The sequence below is a fragment of the Sphaeramia orbicularis genome, chromosome 1 (genome assembly GCF_902148855.1).
Source record: "Sphaeramia orbicularis chromosome 1, fSphaOr1.1, whole genome shotgun sequence".
In the NCBI taxonomy this organism is placed as follows: domain Eukaryota; kingdom Metazoa; phylum Chordata; class Actinopteri; order Kurtiformes; family Apogonidae; genus Sphaeramia; species Sphaeramia orbicularis.
The window spans coordinates 38,915,695-38,936,083 of record NC_043957.1 but is presented as its reverse complement, the minus strand read 5'-3'; the positions used below and the strand labels follow the sequence as shown (position 1 = coordinate 38,936,083).

Sequence of the window (20,389 nt, the reverse complement as noted above, 5' to 3'; positions counted from 1 at the left end):
TACATGCCCGGCGAGATATTTCACCTGAGATGACCCTACGCCCCGGGCAAGGCAGTTCCGCCTCTTTCCCTCCCTCCCTCCCTCCCTCCCTGCCTGCCTGTCTCCCTACTTCCTCCCCCTCTAAGCTCAGGCTGTAAACTACTACACATACTAAAAACACATGGCCACCACACCTGCCACCAAGAGGCAGAGGGCTAAAAGAAAAGACAAAGAAAGGACAAACAATGAGACCAGTCATCTAGACCAGACAAGATGTTTACTATGCTGCTAAGTTAAGTGGGAAAAAGAAGCACATCAAGGTTTTGGAGGTCTAAAAAACTGGCAGTGCGTGGTGGGAAGTATGCATATATACCTTTAGATTACAAAATAATGACTTATTCTGACCATATGAGTAACACATGAATAGTATTATTAATTATTATCGTAGAGTTAAACTACAATTGAGACATAAAAGATAGAATGAAAGACAGGTGAATATCATTGTTGACACAGAAAAGTACTTAAGGCAGAGAAGGCTTAACTTCTCAACAGAAAAGACAGATAACCATCAGCAATTTCCCCCCGGATCATTAAAGTATTTCTGATTCTGATTCTATAACACCCCCTTCCCACTGACAGTGAAGCCTCCTCATGTTGTACTGTAGCTATCCACTGTGTGCACTATGTGCCTGACCTACATAAAGTAGAGCTGAACGGAGCAGGGGTGATCTGAGGTAAAGGGTGGAGCAGTCAGTCAACCCTCTTATCTCGCTGTCACAGTGACACTTTCCTCTATCTCAAGCGTACCTTTATATGGCCTGCGTGTGCAGCAGTAACCCCTGTAAACCACTGAAGTAATAAAAATAAACATCGGAGGGTGGGAGATGAAGAGAAAGCAAAAGAGAGAAAGAATGATACTAACTTATATGTAAAAAAAAAGAGTTGGGACATGTTTGTTTGTGTGAGTGTGTGTATAAAGGAATGAGAGATAGAGACAGCATGCGTCATCAATTTAAGCTATGCTACACAAACATGGCCATAAGGCCACGCACACGCTAAGTCTATCAAGAAAAACAAAGAGATATAAGTGCATCTGCACAATGAGGTCAAATTGATAAAGTTAGAAATTATTTTTATGTGAGCGTGTGGTGCACATGGATGTCACCAAACTTCCATTTACTCATTAAGTGTTGTCTGATAATGGTAAAAAGTTGCACATACTAAAAACAGAGCCAGCAGGAGTGTGTGAGTCTGGGGTGGGGGGATGCATGTGTTTGTGTGCATATGTGTATGTGCTTTTGCAAGACGATGAGTGAGCGTATGTGTGTGTTTTGGATTAAGAGCTTCACCCCTGGACCTCGAAATTAGATAGGGGATTAGCGGGACACATCCGCCACCTGGCATTTTAAGCCCAGCAATTAGAACAACAACTTTTAATCAACAACAACCACACATGTGTCACATACAGTCAGAACTCATTCATCCTCATCCTACTCTCTGTCCGGCGGACACTGGCCTGACCACGCAACAACACCAGGCCACATGGAGAGCAGCTGTATGCTAGGTTTTAGGCTGATCATGACTCACTGTATTAATAAGGATCAGCCTAGACCACGACTTATTACCGCTGTGTACTAGGCAAGGATTTAGAGTACAGAGTGACTTTTACTTGGCACAACACTAGGAGATAGTACGAGAAGCAGTTGGCGTTAGGCTAGGAGGTAGCATCTCATTAGCACCTGTGCAAGGCATTTACCATCCACAGACCACGATGTGGTGGTAGGACTTACTAATAACATGATACCTCATTGATCCCCTGTAAAAATTCTTTACTCTAGTTGCCTTCCTTGGTGGGGTCAGAGGTCAGGTTCTGTATAACACTTGGTGAGGATATGGTGTCTACTTTAAGGCCACTTAAGTGGGATGGGTGCTTGTCAACACTTTAACCTGATTCTCTTTACAGTCCGGCTGTTATGCAGACCTCTTGGTGGCAACACGACTACAAAAGCTGAGAGCAAACACCAACAGTTAAATTTGACTTAAATGACACAAACTGTGATCAAATACAATAAAAGAAAATACTGCTTAGAAATCACTTGGCAACCTTCACAGAATGACTGGGGTGCTACCACATGGACAAAGATGCCCAGTTTGATTCTAGCCAGACCATTCATTTGCTACATGTCAATTCCCCATTCACTTTCTTTAAATTGCTCTCCAATATCTCTACCCAAAACATTAAATAGTTTCAGTCATTTACTTTTGCTCAACTGTTATGCCCAAAGTTTTGAGCTAATTGCATGTAGACAGAACAGTACTGTCTCAAACAAACCTGTCATCAGAGTGGGGGTCTTCAGTCACTATGGGTATGGAATAGGTATGGAATGGAATGACCTGCCTCTACACCTACGGTCCATGGACTCTGTAGAGAGCTTTAAGAAACACCTCAAAACCCTCCTGTTCAAAAAGGCTTTTTAGTCTCCCACCTGACCCAGGACCACCACAGACTGATTACACTCTATGTATTCATCATAACGTACTCCATGTGTCATCCCCCCCCCCCCCCCCCCCCAGTCTCTCTATATCTCTATCGCTCTCTCTTTTCTCCTCCTTTACTCTCTCTCTCTCTCTCTTTAACCCCAACTGGTCAAGGCAGACAGCCATCCTTCAGGAGTCTGGGTCTGCTCGAGGTTTCTGCCCGTTAAAGGGAAGTTTTTCCTCGCCACTGTCACCAATCACAAGTGTTTGCTCCTGAAGGATTCTGTTGGGTCTCTGTAAACTTAATTTGATTCTGATTTGAATTGATAAAGCACTTTGTGACTCTGTCTGTGAAAAGTGCTCTATAAATAAAATTTACTTTACTTACTTTACTTTACTTTATAACAGGCCAAAGAAATAAAAAGCTGCAAGGGCAACCAAACCCTTGACAATTCTGCTCCATTTCATGGTCAGCACACCGAAGGGAGGAAGACACAGCAGGCTAGCAACCAATCTAAACACAAACAGCAGCCAGGCACCATGAAAGGAAAAGAAATCATGTTCTTTTTCATGAACACCTCAAGTTAAGCACAGCAACACACATACAAAAGTCCATCTGTGTCCAAGAGCTCAGACCATGAAGTCAAAGACTGGAAAGAAAGACTTAGCCTATATACCAGCATTCACTACTAATATGACACCAACAATAATTCACATACTTAAGTTAAATATATGTCCCAACCCTCATTACATTTAATAAAAACTCTACTCAGTCTGAAAGACTCAGATAACATAAAGAGAAGAAACTATAAAAAAAGGAAACTATTTTAACCCCAAATAAAGAGAAAAGCCCAAATAATAAAAACCCCAATCAAATGAAAAAAAGAAGGAACAAAGATGAAGGCAGCACAGCTCTGCATTTTTTCTTTATTAACAAGCAGTGTTTCCATCCAACATCTCAGATAGCAATCTACCACAAATTAGGACCAGATTTCTTTAATTGACCATCATGTTGCTTTTAAAGATGAAGTGCCACCTTGATTTACCACTAGTCTCTAAGAAAGTGACAGCAAAAAACGTAGAAACAGAAGAAGGAGAGAGTGGGAAAAAGAGTGATTATGCTCTGAGAGAAAATGAACAAGATGAATGCACAAAGCTGAGCAGAGAATGTCAGAGGGAAAGAGAAAGAGACAGAGAGAATAGGAGAGAGGAGGGTAATTGCAGGAAAGGGGGCTCATTAGTCCGTCACTATCCTCAATCTAACCCCCAATTTCAGGTCAAGAGGAGCACAGAGGGAGACTGGAAAAAACTGAAACAAACAAGGATGGAGCTATGTAATAATCATCTATCTAATGTTTACGTAGTCAAAAACTTTTCTCCCTTTGTTCAACTTTCTACCTCTGGCCTCTTTACACTACCTGGCAGCGCTCAGCATGCACACGGCCGCCAGCTCCGTCATGGATCACACACCATATCTCCTTACACACCTCGCATGACAAATCCACTGTCTCCCTGCCACACAGCTAAACTCACTTAGGGGTGAAAAAGAAACACTGGCTTTGTCCAACAAAGAGGGAAAGAGAGTAAAGAATGAACAAAAAGAGGTCGAACTATCAGGGAGACACAAGAGAATGCCAGATCTGACTAAACTGCCCATAAATCCTCTTGCAAAATTACTTGTTAAACTGAAGCTCAGTTAAACTGTATACTGCTACTTTCATTAAGTGGAGACCTACTGTAGCAGTGATTGGCCCGTGACCAATTACGGATACTGACTCATAGCTTAAGAAAGGAGCGTGATGAGATATCCATTCCTTCCCTGCAGAGTCAATGTGTTGCCCTGCCCACCCTCTGTGCAGTTAAGATCTGGAGTGTTGTGTATAGGGAGCAACACACTTTTAGTTGAGAGTCAGAGTTTGCTTTTGTTTAAAGCTGCTGCCTAACTTGCATATTATGTTTATGATACAAAAATATGTTGGCTGGACTTCCTTCACAATGTCAGGCACTGAATTTAGGTCACACCTTTTGTTTCTATGTAAAAGCAAAGGCTGATGACTCTCTTGTAACCCACCTCTGATTGGCACTTTGCTATTTCTGTCTGGTACCGAGGTTATGTCTACAAAACAGCCCCCAAACATTATTATCCTTCTTTTTTCCCTGTTCTTTGTAAATGTAGACAATGGATACAGCTTCCTCCCAAGAATAAATTGTGAGCTTGCCAATTGTCAGGGAAAACTGAAAAGAAATGGTGTGAAGAGGCTCTAAGTCAGCAGGACCCTGCAGCGCCAGCCTCTGGTGCCCACGGTGCCACAGCATGAAGGCCCAGTAGGAGAAAGCTGAGCTAAGGAGGACCTACTTACTGTCTACAAGTATCAGCCACTTAGATTTTTAAGACCTTTAAATACTTTTTTGACATGTTCTGCATGCTTCAGCTTCATGTTTTTCAGGTAAATATAAATATATGTCGTACATAAGAAAATGTAAGGTTTATGCAGGAATATGGTCAAGTTACATGAATCTACACTTTACCAATAGGTGAAGTATAAAGTACAAAATTATAATACCTATCTCTTGTGGGTTTAAAACGTAACATTAGAAGTATGGATTTTAATCCGGAAGAGATTGACTTACATTGACAAAAACAAATTAAAAATTGGATAAATGAAATTAGATAAAATGTCTGCAGCAGTTACAGCCTGAAAGTCAAACTTAAAACTCCTTATTGACTTCTAAAACCTGATATTCACAAAATTTAATTCAAGACATTTTAAGACTTTCCAAAGAGCTTGCAATAGCTTGTGCTGATGGTTTTTGTAATAGACATGAAACCATATTGCCAGATGCATCTTAATCATGCATTTAAGTACCATGCACGTGTTCTGGAGGCATCCTGAGCCAAATGTGAGCAGCTGAATATTTACACACCACAGGAGAAACGTATTGTTCAAAAAATGTATATACTCATATATTATACATTGAAAACACTGTGTGCTGTGTCTCTCCCTCTCATTCTCTCATCTCTCTCCTGCTTTCTCTCATGTGGGAGGCAGCACTGGGCACCAAGCCATGCCACATCAATATGCGTACTGGTGAAACACTTCCTCTGCCTCCCCCATGCAGCAGTCGTCAAGGCCTGCAGCAGTGGAAGCAGTGGCTAATGTCACCGGATATGGCCGGTCATGTTAGCTGGTAGTTAGTTAACGGAGGTTAGCAAGCTAGCATTCCCACTGTGGCTGTGATGGGCCAGGGCCCGGGCCAGAGCCAGGCCAGCCTTGTCGTAGCAACCTGCCACAGCGACAGACCGTTGATGCAGACAACGCCAGCCAGTGCCACGCTGGAGGCACCTTGGACTCTGCCCAGGCAAGGTTCCCTGGGAGCCTTGGTTGCCATGGTGCCAGCCGAATTTGGGTCCAATAAACGTGAAGAGAACAGGCAGTGGGTAGGGACACTTTGGGGCGGAGGACAGGGAGAAGGAAGGGGGGGCTATAGCAACCTTAGACACCAATTGTGTGGTTCTAAGAGTAAATCAAGGACCTGTTTAAAGATGCTAACTACATAACAGAGACGGTTCAATAAAATCTTTGATAACCTTTAAATGGCAGGCATCAAAACACAAATTGATGAACTATGTGTGCTGGATGCGGCTGATAACCTACACAAAGGGCTTTTAAAGGAGACTCTTGGCACTGTCAGTGGCTTGATGAATGTAAATGTCTTCTACTACACTGAAGTTGGAATAAAATTATAAAGCCCAGCTGTCAGATCAGTCAAGTTTAAGTGACAGATGCACATCTCATTTCTCACTCTGCAAGGCCACAGCTATAAACAAGATGTACTTTTAAACAATCATGGGTAAGTTAAAAAGTGGTTACGATTGTTAACGGAGAGAATGTAGCAGAATTAAATATAGACTGAACTGGAGCTTTTGAAAGACATCACTGCTAGTTGGCTTCAGAATCCACTAAGTGGTTGATTTTGACCTTGATCTTCATATGCATAAATTCATCTCCTTAATTAAAAAGTTTTGCTGAAGTGAAATGTGAAATGTGCTAAAGTAGTTCTAGTTTACACCTGTTTCCCTTAGCCAACCGGCTGCTGAGATGAATATTGAACAGCTGAAGCGGAGTGCACCTTGCTGTGGCCAGTTCACCATAGTGTCCATGAGACCCCAATACTCTGCTTCTTCCAAACTCCCTCTAACTCTCCAAAGAAAAGACCTGCTGCTTGGCTACTAGGACACTAAATCATGCAAAACAGAGCACAGCCTGACCCTCGAAAAAATATGTATAATGCACTGACATAAGCAGCCATACATGCCTGTGTGTCCATGTATACAAGCTTCGTCAAAAGCACATCATTTCCTACACTGCTCTCCATAAGACACACAGACTGTGTCATTCTAACTGCCACAAACGCAGTCCTTTGCTGAATTCATGCAAATGATAAAGAACAAAAACATACTATTACTATCTCTACCCCCTCTTTACCACAGTCATTGAGACTTTGTCCACCTCCCACCTGCTCTGCAAGCCCACCCCACCCCAACCTCCCACAACTCGCACGATCATGAGTGAGCACACACATCCTAACACCATTCCACTCCAAACTCATCCTGTTATCTAAACAAGCGTCGTCCTCTCGTCAGCGTCAGTGGGTTCCTTTCTCAATCTCCTCAGAGAAAAGAGAGACTCTCCTGTTCACAGATGAATGGACTCTTTTGATGAAGCGCCGAGCCTTGTTTACTGCCACTCCATTTATTTACCGGCCTGTTTTTCAAGTCGTCATTGAGGGACACTCACCAAACACCCCACACCCTCCTCATTCCCTCAACCTCAACCACCTACCCCCCCCCCCCCCCCCCATATCATCCTCTACTTAACTACACCCCCCATCCGTGAAACACACATGCTCACATACACACGATCCCCCCCTCTCAATCCCATGTCGTTCCCTATCCCGTTTCATCCTGCTTTCTTCTCTTCGTCTAGTGTCCTAGATCTGTGTCCAAACTGATTTGAAGCTTACTCGCTTACACAGACGCATGCCAAATTTGATTCTCTGCATTCTGTTGGGCTTCTCTGCTAGCTCGCTCATTCGATGCTATCCCCCCCACCCCATTTTCAGTCTTCTTTAAACCGCTCTCCTTCTCACGGTGTAACAAACACCAAACGATGCCCCCATGAAGGTTGACTCTCAAGGAGAACGAAAGCTCAGACAGTTTTAAATAAAAAAAAAAAAGGGCATGTAAAATTTACCACATATAATAGGCTATATGAGGTTTTAACCTGAATAAACTGCAATCAACATTACACTACAAACATGAAATACGTATCTCAGCAAACTGAAACATAGCGTGCTCAAATATAAAATGTAGAGATACCATGAAAATATGTACGAACTGAACTGCTGGTGGCAAAACATCTCTGCATACTAAATGAAAAAAACATCACAGAATTAAAAGAAACTCACAGCCAAGGCACACAGCCCCATGATGGCCTGCTTTCATGGAAAAAAAGGATAATGGTCCTATTGAGCACTAAAATGTTTGTGCTTACAAGTTATTATACATTTTTCTGTAGCTGCAAACAGGAGTCCGGGGTGCTAATGAGGCTAGGGGAGGGCATTCATTTGAACCTTTAAGAGGAATAAAAGAAAAGGGGAACAAGTGAAAGACAGAAAAGAGAAGAAAGAAGAAAGCCAGGATCAGAGGGAGGAGGTTGGCAGGGATTGTGTATAAAAATTTGGCGTCTTAAATACAGAGAGATAGCATCGTGCCAAAAACGGCCACCGACACAACTCTTCTCACAACTCCTCTCACTTTCTGAACATCAGACTCCTTTCTCTGCGTGAAACTCGCCCACATAATAATTTCTTTATTCGTCAACCCACATGTGCAAAAAAGAATCAAAGAGGTTATTTTTATTTTTTTCTAAATCGGTATTGACTTAACTTTTTTTTTTTTTTCAAAGCTAGGCAAAGCTACTTCTTTCAGGAAAAACACCCATAACAAATAAAAATAACAAACACAAGAGTAATGGTGTTTGGATTTAAAACACATTATTATGACTCTAATTCTAGCATTACTATGGCTATGTGGTGCCGAACAGTGTTGCTGGCCAGACTTTGCAGCCGATGCCAGGGCCTCGCTGTGAGTGCAGCCCGGTGAATAAGGCATGTTCCCTGGCTCTCCCTCCTTTCTGGCTGGCCTGCCTGATAGTGAGCATTGGCTACCGCACTCTTTCTCCTGCTCCTTCTCCTCCTATCTGTCTCTCTGAGGTCGGGAAACCCTCTGACTGGGTATATGGTTTTTGGGGACAGACACATTTCATGGTTGGCGCCGCTACAAAAGCTTGAAAAGAGACCCGGCACTGGGAAGACACAGTATTAATACAGACAATACCACCCCCTCGCTGCTTCTGACTCTCTCTTTTCTCAATAACCCTGTCTTTTCTTTTTCATTCTCCTTTTTTGCTCACCCTAGTTTTTTTCCAAATAAAAAGCATAAAAAAGCCCACTCAGCGCGAGCAAAAAAAAAAAAAGCAGTTTTTATCACGGCATGCTTAGCTTAACCTACACCCATTTTTATTTGACAGTCGTTAATGTGTTTTAATGTGTAATTAAACCTTAACAGTAAGTATTAGACAGGGTTCAACACAGTGTGAAAACACCCTATTTTCCCTTAGACAAAAAACAGAAAATTATGAAACACTTACATAAACAGCTTTTCATCGAATCCTACACCAACATAAAAATATTGAAATTATAAAAATATTAGTATTTGCTTTGGACCTTTAGATGAATAAGTAATGTGAGAACATTATATTGCACACAGATGAATGTAACCTTCACTTTGGGAAAATATAAATTACTGCACAAACAAGGTAGATGGAATTCATAGTGATGAATTGATTTTGAAGTGGCATGCTACATAATAAAAGAAGTAGAAAAGGGGAAAAAATGTGCTGAACACTTAGTGAATATTCTACAAAAAAATACATGAAAATTATGAAAAACCTGTTAAAAATACAGCCAAAAAATGTAATTTCTTTTAATATTCTACCTGTACTGTCATCAGAGAGAGCATCTCAAGAGGGAAAAAAAGAACCTGAAGCAGGAAGAACTGAGTTAATTCAAGAGAAAGGGCTAAAGACATATGAAATATGAAAACAGTAGAAACTGCCTAATTAATCGGTTCCACTGCAACGAGGGACTCCTGAATTCACTGGAATAATCTGTTTACGGCGTAACTCCCAACAATGAAACTCTTCACACAAAAGGAAACAGATGCGGGTAGACCAGAAACGTTCAGGGGTTTCACTCCCTCCCGAGTTAGGCACGGCCAAAGAAACTGAAGCTTATGATCCTTATGTAAAATCCAAAAAAGCAGGGAGCTGTTTCCAGGACAAAAGCACCGTATCGCAGAGGATGCCAGTTTTTACTGGTCAATTTAATGGGAGACCAAACATAACAACATTGTCTTTGACTTGCCTTTGTCATGTTCTCTTTTCTTTTTTTTTTTTCCCTCAAGTCTGCTCGTGTCATCATGGTCTCATGAGATAAATGCATACCCTGCGGTTTTGGACCAATCTATGCAAGTCTGTGACACCCCAATGTTAGCCTCACGTCTGCAAGTGCATGTGTGTGTGTCTGCGTATTTTGGAGCGAATGAGCACACAACAGGGCTTTGGCTACCCTGATATCATTAGCTATCCAAATACACAGACTTTTTTCCAAAGCCAAGAATAGTGTGAGAAGACTCTCGCTCACTATGTCTCTTTAATGTGACAGGGCTCTCCCTCTGTCTTAACCCTTCAGATTTGATTTGAAGCCACCTCGATGTGCCCTGATGCCAGACAGAAAGACAGAGACATGTAAAAGAAGACCCATGCGCTACTAAACGAGAGCCATCAGCGAACATTTACTGTTGCCAAAGCCGCTCTGCGTGTGGAGAGCTTTTCTTAGCCGGTGCGGGCCCTGTTCCCACAACACACAATACAAAAACCCCAGACCTGACCGACTCCCTCAGTGTCAAGATTTCATTTAATCAAAACTCAATGCTTACTTCACCGCTGAGGGTCAACCTAAGCTGTGTGCTCACACAGACACAAACAAAAACACTCCGCACAAGGACAGTCCACTCAACTCTTGTGATGTCATGGGAGCCAGTGAAGAGATCCAGGAAGTAATTAACAACAGATTATTTTCACAGGAAAAAAAAATACTGAGCCGCAGAACAGTGGGAACCTGTGGAATCCATCAAAGTATCCTGTCAACTTTTAACACGTGGGGAGTCATAGATCATGTAAGCCTGACTGTCATAATGTCTCTCTTTTTCCCCGTTTCCTTCACTTTTTCCCGTTCCTTTTTCCCTTAATTTTCTTTTTCCCCCAATAAATTTTAATGCTCAACAATGTTCCTCGGTGATGAACAGAAGTAGGGGTTTCATTTGTGAATCCTTCCTGTGGTCAGTGAGTTGGCTGGGGGCTGGCCGCTGCAGTAGGGTTTCTCTGGGCTTTCTCACAGCACAGTCCAAGGCATGACTACTGCTATAGCGAGAAGGAGGCGGGATCTGGCACCGTAGAGCGTGGAGTGTGGAGCGGTCATGGCAGAAATGGCACGGCGAGCACATTTCACACCTCCCTCGGAGTGACTGCAAATTTCCTGTACTGCACTTTTGATTGGAAACACATTTGAAACATCTTTTCATGATCACACTTACGGCGCACAAAAGAAAGTAAGAAAGAATGAGGTCCAAAGTATGACTAAGTGCACTGAGCTAACTTAAGACCTGACAAATGCTTTTTTTTTTCTCTTCTATTTTTCCAACCTTGAATAAATCATAAATGTGCTGAGTTTAAGCTAAAACAAGAGCAAAGATTATAAATCAAATTGGTCACCATTTCTAATGAGAACCAGCTAAAATATTTCTCCCCACATGTTGTATGAGTTTATCCAGTAGTTCGACTAACAGGTGAAGACTATAACTACATTAATACTGTGGAACAGGCTCATTGTGTATGCTCTATTAAAGTGTTATCATTCAGACATGATGTGGTGGTCTGGCAGACCTCTGGCACTTCCGGGCCAAGAGATCAGTATCTCCAATAAAATAACAGTCACTCACTTTTAATAAAACACTAAAAATAATGCACTGCTCACTCACTGTGTTTCAGCACAACCGCCCTCCACTGTTCCACTTTTATAACCTCTAGCCATATTTCAATTCCAACGTTCAAAGAAATGTTGCTCAGTCTAGCTTGTGGCTCTTTATCTGAGGTGCCTGAAAAAGAGGGGAGAAGGTTGTGTATTGCGGCGGCGTGGTTTGTTCTGTTACGGCTGCGGTGTGTTATGCGCCGTAATAGAAAGGATCTCAAAGGCTGGCTGGCTGCTGAACAGCCTGAGAAAGCCTGACGGCAAGCCCAGTGATTCCCCGTGGCAGCTTTTGCCACTCTGTCATAAACAAAACACAAGACGTCTTTCTCTTCTTCCCACACCAACGGGGCTCGGGCGCTGCCAAACAGAACAATCACTATCGCAGCCTCTTCTCCTTTCCAACACACTCTCTCTCCCTCTGTCTCTCTCTCTGTGTCTCCTACAATATAAACAAAAGAGATCAGCAGAGGCTTTACCTCTGTGAGAGCAACAATGAGGGCGATGTTTAAGGAGACAAAACAAAAGTGTGCACGGGATCAAAGAGGAGCGAGGAAGACGGAGATGCTAAAGACCGACAAAACGCAAACCAAACAAAAACAAACAATGAGCGCATCTTGTCTTTCACTGCGCGGCTGACACAAAAAACACAACCGCACATCACTGTACCAGATACACAGCGTACAGAAATTTGGGCCTTCTTGCCCATTTGCTGACAAGCATGCGAGAAAACTAAATGACAGCCATGGGTGGAGACATTGGTGACCTCAAGAGAAGTTTGCTTTGCCCTTTGTCTGTTTCTGCAGTCCTGAAAGTGTCTGTCCAGCCAGGAGTCAAACTAAGCCCCAACTCTTTGGAGGCAGATAAAAGTGTCAAGGCACACTGTGTTAACCAGATAAGATAACAGAGAGCATCCAACGTTATGAATGAGCAACATGCTGGGCAGCTTCTCCAGACATCTGTAATTTTTAATGTACTTCATAAAGCCACATTAGTGTAGTGACAACAGAAACAAACTGGAACCTGGTCAGGCAAAGGTCAAAACAGGCTGAAAAACTGGTTATTTGGGCTTCAGTTTACAATGTGTGTACTTCTGAGCATGTAAAAAAAAAAACTGGACAAATTTATAGTGAGTGGAATATTTTTCTCTTCTAATATGGAATGCTTCCGATCCTAGTAAAAATACAACAAATGAATTGTGCTCTGGCTTGAAAGGGGCAGCGCCATGTTTAACTGATTTTGAAAAAAATAAATGAATAAATAAATAAATAACTTGGTCAAGGAATACTTCGTATAAACATTAAAAAAATGCTTTTTAAAATATGAAAATAGCCCCTTGTTATTTTTGCCATTTCAACACTAAAATAAAAAACACATTATTTAATACATAAACAGACATATCCAGAGCACAAATTAAAGTGTAATTTGAAAAATTATCACTTAAATAATTTCATAATCCAGAAGTAACAGACTTAATATTATAAGTCTATAATATAAAGCTGCATAATAAGTTTCTACTTCATAGTCATAACACAACACAAAAAGTAAAAAGCATTTTGCTAAAAACTCACTGGCAGTATCCATTTATATTTAGGTCTACAACAGTAAGCAAATTTTCAGTGTCAGGACTGCCCGCTACCTCCGGTTTATCACTGCCACAGACAGACCAACAGAGTGAAGCTGGAGCTGCTGCCAGGGTTTGGCTCAGGCCGAGTGAGGTGTTTGGCCTGGACTGAGATTTTGTGTGTCAGAGAGCGCAAGAGATTGAGACAGAGAGAGACAGAAAGAGAGAGAGAGAGAGAGGGAGACGGGTACCATAAAACTTCTGCGGAGGCAGAGTGTGTGTTTGGGTGATGGCTGGGGTGTGTTGTATATGTGCATGCGTGTGTGTCTAAAACTGTTCTGCACTATTTGAAATTTCCAGAAAATTCCAGCTGAGATAATATTAGGTCATGAGCATGTGTTTGTATGTATATGTAGCCAGCAAATGGTGAAGTAGTGTGTATTTGGAGGATTTGGCTGTGAAATGTGTTGTGTGAGTGTGAGTGTGTGTTTGTGTGTGTGGTTGCTGTGATGTGTTTTTTTTTTTTTTTTTTTTTTGCAATGTGGGGAAAAACTACAACACAGCCAGTGTTTTGGCTGTGTGCATAGAGTATGCGCACTGGAGGCTACTGCGATGTTTGGCCCAATGTGAGTGTGTGTACCCATGATGGTGGCTGAGATACAACAATGTTTGGCTGTATCAAACTGTATCTATGATAGTCCTTGGCCGAGTGTGTGTGCTGTGTGGGTGTGTGTATGCAATCGTGACTAAAACCGTGTTTGCGCTACGTGTGAAAGTGTGCAACAAAGATGACAGAGTTGGTGCGTTTTTTTTTGTTGTTTTTTTATAATGCAAATGTGTGTATCTTTATTTAGCAGTGTTTTTATGTGTGTGTATGGGTGTGAATGTGGCTGCAATAGTCCTGGCGTTCAGTGAGCGCTGGGGTTTTGTGTGTGTGAGTGTGTGTTTGGCAGCCAGGTCTAACGTGGTGCTAGGATTCAGGCAGACGGTGAAGGCGGCAGCAGCCTGCGGCCTGAGAGCAGGAGACTCACGGCTCTACTCTCTCTCACTCACACACACACACACACACACACACACACACACACACACAAACAACAGACACACAACAGACACACACTCCCTGGGTTGTAGCCAAATGACAATCCCTGGCTACAATGGCCTTATCGTGGCACATACACTTCGACAGACTGAGTACAATCCTATAAACAGTGACTCTCACTGATCGCACAAAAACACACAATTTGACAGTGGTGATCATCTCACGAAAACACTCGCTCACACAGGCATGCAAATTCCTTCCTATAAAAAACACAAAATACATGCTCATATGCAGCCGCAAAATGCCTCGTTTAGAAAAATGAACACATACTTGCCAGAGCTCTCTGGCCGAATGCCCTTCACAAACACTCACATATTCTTTTTTATTACTGTTGATACTATGTTGTCATGTAAACAAACATCAAAACACAAAAGAATGAAGGGAAAAATGTGAAAAAGACAGCTATTTATGAAAAGCATCATATCAAAAAGTAGTTTTAATTTTATGCAATGAACAGACTGCTGCTAAACAAATCTTAACAAATTTGTTTATCATATTATCATAGTATAATAATAAAAGCTATATATTTTGCTTTTGTAAATTTTAAACCCTTTTTAGTGTTTTTCAACTTGCTACACGCTACTGTTATTAATTTTTAGAACTATCTTTTTCGCATTCTGTTAATAATGTTGAAATATGCCAATGTATTTTTCTTGTTCGAATAATTATGCAAATGTGTGTGTACATCTGTGTGCACATGTACATGCTTATGTGGATGATCAGTGTTTAAAATGCATGTGATGGCATCCCTCAGTCTCTACTATCCAGCCTGCCACATACCTGGCGTGTGGACGAAGTAGGCCAGGTAGAGGTCCAGCTCCTTGACGGACACTCCGATGTGGTGCGGCTGAACACACAGGCCAGGGTTGGTGCACTGTGGCGACTTGACCAGCCGTTCCCCGTCTGTGCTCTCCAGGGGGCTGCCCTTGAACAGGATGACCATCACCAGGTCCAGTCGCCACACCTTGTCGGCCTGGCGAAGGCAATCGATGCGACGGATCTTGCCCTTCTGGTCAGGGTTGGACAGGACGCAGCAGGGGGGCTTTTTACCCGTGATGGAGAGCACAAAGTCCTCACGGAACTCAGGCCGGATGTCCTTGCGGAGCTTGGCCAGCAGGCGCGAGGCCCACTTCTGCTTGATCTCTGGCTTCTCCCCCAGCAGCTCATCCTTCACTGCACGCTCTTCCTCCTTGGACATGCGCTTCTCGTGCTTCTTAAAGTATTTGCGCTTACGGGCCTGCAGGTTGAACCAGGTGTAGGCGAAGGCGCGGACATGGGGCAGCAGGGCCTCAATGAAGGGGTGGAATTCATCCTGAATAAGGGAGGATGAAGGGGGGAGGGCAGAGGAGGAGAGGGAGGAGGGGGGGAAGCAGGAGGAGGCCGTGGACAGAGAGGGAGAGAATGGGGGAGAGAAGGATGGGGAGAGAGGGAGTGGGGGTGAGGAAGGGAAGAGAGAGGAGAGGCAGTTAGCACCGGCGCGCAGCATGGAGGAGCGGCGCCTGCTCTGTGCTCTGTGAGAGAATGAGCGAGAGGCGCCGAGAAAGAGAGAGAGAGAGAAAGAGAGCAGGAGATAGAGAGAGAGCGAGAGAGAGAGAGAGAGAGAGAATGATGCTTTACACTACACCTAACATAGACATCACATTGAAGGACGCACTTTACAAAACACTGAACGACACAATACTGAAACACTAGGAGGACAAGTGAGACGAGGAAAGTGTCCACTGTGCTGGTTTCCTTCAAACAGTTGTAAAAATGTAAATTAAAACAATGAACAAATGTGTTATTAATATAAAATAAAAAGTGGTACTGCAATACTTAAGCAACAACACAATTCAGCAACAATACAGCTCTATAAAATATTATATCTAAATCTGAAAAACTACAAATTTAATTAAAATTTGCTCAACTTAAATATAAATGGTAATATACAATATAATGCACTGAAATTATTTAGAATTTACACATCAAATGTAATAAATTAAATTAAAGCCGACGACTATCATATCATATTTACCAATAAATAACACTGCTAACACTAGAAATAACAAATAACAATTATAAAAATATATGTGGATAAAAAAAAAGAAATACACAGTAGTTACCATTTTGCTCTCTCATCATAAATTCAACCCGCCGATTGCAAAGAAACTTAAAATGCACCACCAGTACAGCCACTGTACTGTTGAATCAAAAGGTGCTGAAGTTATGCTGCGTATTAAAAAAAAAAAAAAAAAAAATGAAGGGAAAAAATAAGCAAAAAAGAGAAGCTGAGAAACTGTCCAATAAAAGCAGCAGGGGGGAAAAGCTGAGAAAGAGGAGACAGGCCAAGGGGGTGCAGTGTAATACCAGCACAGGAACACAGGAGGTACTGTAGCAGGAGCTGCAGGAGAGGAGCTGTTCAAGAGTACAACAGAAGGAGAGTGTAGAGAACTTCAGCAATCTCTATCTAAAAAGAGAAAAAAATAATCGTGCAAAACAATAAATCAAATAATGCAGAAAAAAAGGTGAAATTGTCAAAAACTTAAACAAGCCTCTATGATTGTTGCAAAAATATGTAGAAAAATATCTTGACAAAAAAAAACGAGAAAAAAAATTCTTGGCAAAGCTGCGCGTGCTATTGGTTCAGTTCTGTAGGATCTGCATAAGACTCACAGAGAGGGAGAGAGAGAGCTGGACAAGGGGGGTGCGGACGGAGGAGAAGAAGAAGAAGAAAAAAAAAAGCAAAACAAGAGGACCGAATCAATGTTGGAAGAGTGTGCACGACCGCTGGCAAACCCGAGTGCAGCTTCTTTTTTCCCCCTCTTTCTCTCCAACTCTGTCTCTCTCTTTCTCTCTTCCTCTCCACTTTCCTTCTCTAACCATTGACTGAGTCTGTGCCAACACGCAGAGGGCCCACCTATTTGGCATCGAGTCTTAAACAGCCCAGCCAATACGCACGCTCCCAGCGCTGAAAGGGAGGGAAGAGAGAGATGGCAGAGGGAGAAGCAAAGAGGTGGGGAGGGGAAGGGGGGTGGATAGTTGGTGGCTGGTAGTGGGGAGAGAGAGAGAGAGAGAGAGAGAGAGGGAGGGAGGGAGACGGGGATTGTGTGTGGTGCAGGCAGAAGGCACGTCATTAGCCAAATAGACAAGTTCCAATCTAGTGCAAAGGCAAAGTCCAGAGGATATTAATTTTACATGCATCCAATCCAGACAGCACCCGCCTTCAAACGCACCCCCCACCCACTCCACCCCACGCTGCCCCATCACTGCCTTCGTCACCAGCGTGGTCACAGCCATCCCAATGAACCAGCTCTCCAACCCCCCCACCCCCACACTGTTCACCCGCCACCCACTGCACACACTCAGATCCCTCCTCCCTCCAGAAACATATCTCTCTCTCTCTCTCTTTCTCTGTCTGTCTCTCTCTCTCTCTCTCTCTCTCTCTCTCTCTCGTTACACCACCTTGGCATAGGATGGCATGAGAAAACACAGGCCCAAAATCCCACTAGACCCTGAGACCAGCAGCTGCTCCTGGATTTACCACACAAACAAAGAGAGGAGGGGGAAGAAAATGCCCCCCTGTACCCCCCCCCCCTCACTAAAAAAAACTCTACCCTAACAACAAAAAAAATACTATCCAAAAACATGCTCTCCTGTTTCAAAATGCACTCTCCCATCCAAACTGGTTGCTTCACTTTTAATAGCCCCAACAGCACAAACACTGAAACACATTAAAAGTTTCTGTTACCAAATGAGGGAGCATTTCCCATTTGCAAGTGAGAGACGGAATTCTGTTGACAATGGATGCCGAAAATGCTGTGACGGACAGCTTCGTTTACGAAGCCCAAACATGTTAAGATGTTTACCCATGCAAGCGGTTACAACATTAAAACTGCCTCTAAAACAGCTAACAAACCTTGCTGTAAGTCACATATTTGACTTAAAACCTTTAAAATGTGTTAGGCTAGTCCTTGTAATAATGAAAAGAATCCCAAATTCCTGCTGCCACCTTTAAATTGGCTGTATTTTTTTATTACGCTGCATTATGAGGTACACAATAAGACATAATTTGAGCTGAATAAAGCAGAAAGTGAGGAACCTCGCTGCTGTATAGCTGTCCTGGCAAGCACTTTGTCTCGTACTCATTGGCTGACCCTCATGACCACAGAGGGACAAGCTGTGCCCAGAGCACCAGGGGGTAAATATTTAAGAGACAAAGGCTCTTAGCAAAGATCAAGTCAATATAATCGGAAGCATTTGTTAAAAATTAGTCCATGATTGCTTAATATGAAATGCATGTAGTACATCACATATATGTGGCACTTTATCTTGTCCAAGTAACATAAATGAAACCATGAGGCTCACAGGACTTACTGAGGCATTGTCAAAACTGGAATCACGGCAGCAGGCAGCCAAAAAAAGCTAACTTGTCATGTGGCAAAGTTGAGGGATCGGACATTTGATTGTGGGTTGAAGACCCCTGCTGTGCGACGGGACAGGCTGTCTGTGTGAACGCCCTACAAAGGGCAGAGTCCTCTGGTTGGCTCCCAGGACCATTAGATTTAGCCTGGCCTGCTCCCTCTGTCGGTGTGTGACAGAGGAGCCACAGTCTCAGTGACTGGCCGGTCCACTGACTGGCTGGCAGGCTGGCTGTTAACTTGGCTGAAAGGCTACATGACTGGCTGACTAGCTGGCTGGGTGAATGACTGGTTGGATACGCGGGTGGGTAGCTAGCTGGCTGCCTGGCTGCCTGACTGGCTTGTCAGTGCTACTGCTAGGGGGGTGCAGACCCATCTGGACCAGGCCAAGCCGGGCCGGGTGCCGATTGTTCATACTAGCATACGGCTGCCTGCCTCACACAGCCACAGTGAACACGTGAAAAATGTGGGAATGAGAGAAGATAGCAGTGACTAGAAAAAAATATGGGCAAAAGGAACATGAGGAGATGGAATTAAAGAGATGAGTGTGTTTGTTTTTGTTGTTGAAGAATAATGACAGAGGTGTATTTATTGCATATTTGAAAAGACTAAAGGGATTTAGACTTTTTGATGAGTGGGACCCAGACAAAGAATAGGGGTGAAATGTGCCAAATGTTACTGGTACTCCCCATATTATCATTATGCCATTATCAACAGGAAATTCTAATAACCAAGATTATCACCAGTGAAACTGAAACTTCTCCTTTGTCCGTTAGAACAAGCAGCACATCTGCTTATGCATTTTAAGCCCTGCAATTTTTTTTTCAGTCTAATGAACTTTGTAAACAAAAAAAAAAAGATGTAGAAAAAAGAGTGAACCTTTTTATAAATACAAATCAATGCCATTAAGAAAATACTATCACCATGAAACACGTAATCCTTCAAAAGAATTCCCTTCGTTATTCAGTTAAATCCGGTGCCAGGCCTATTATGATCTAAACTGGACTAAATACAAAATTATAGCATAACACATCAAGAAATCAGGTCTGTGTACAATTTGCAATAAAGGAAAGATTTTTTATGATTTTGGCCGAGAAATGAGTCTATGTGGCACCCCTCTATTTAACAGGTTTTTGTTATTTTCAAACCACTTTCCTTTAGTTTCTTATAGTTTCACCTATTTGCCCAAAGCTCTTCAGGGCAGAACGGAGGGTGGCAGTTTTTCGGCCTCAGCCACTGGACTGTGTAGGCATCTGCTCTGCAATCACCGTTAGAGCATGGATGCAGAGATAAGATGAGAAGAGCTCAACTTGCCTCTGCATATCATTCTGTGTCTTTCACAAAATGATGACCTTTGTTTACCAGTCTGGGCAAGACAATCTCCCCTCCTGCCCAGACAGGGCTAAAGAAGCCAGCGGTTGACTAAGGCAACAGGAAAAAATGAAAAGCAACAATGGTTTTATTACAAAGGCCAATTCTGAGGCAGGAACAGCAACTAAATAAAAAAGGTAAAGAAAGAGAGCAAAATACATTTAGTACTTGGGATGTGGGAGAAGCTAAAACTGGTGGGTAGTAGAAATTCTCCACATACAACTACTTTTATTGTAAAAAAGCTATAATGTACTACTGTTTTGAACGCATCATTGGCACTACAACCGGCTATAAAAATGAATAAAGCAAAATTAACTTGCTTTACATTCATTTTTTAAAAACAAATTACAG

The 20,389-nt window shown here is 42.7% G+C and overlaps 1 protein-coding gene across 11 annotated transcripts in view; it reads right to left on the bottom strand.

Moving 5' to 3' along the window:
* The window catches only part of nfixa (nuclear factor I/Xa), a 116,079-nt gene that overhangs the window by 65,005 nt on the left and 30,685 nt on the right, over nucleotides 1-20,389 (bottom strand). For 9 of the 11 annotated variants that reach the window (XM_030137832.1, XM_030137803.1, XM_030137821.1 and 6 more), the window contains one exon: nucleotides 15,051-15,582. In XM_030137832.1, the coding sequence (XP_029993692.1) occupies nucleotides 15,051-15,582 (532 nt within the window). Of the gene's footprint in view, nucleotides 1-15,050; nucleotides 15,782-16,372; nucleotides 17,147-20,389 lie in introns of those variants that run through there. The other 2 variants (XM_030137812.1, XM_030137767.1) reach the window with 2 other exon arrangements.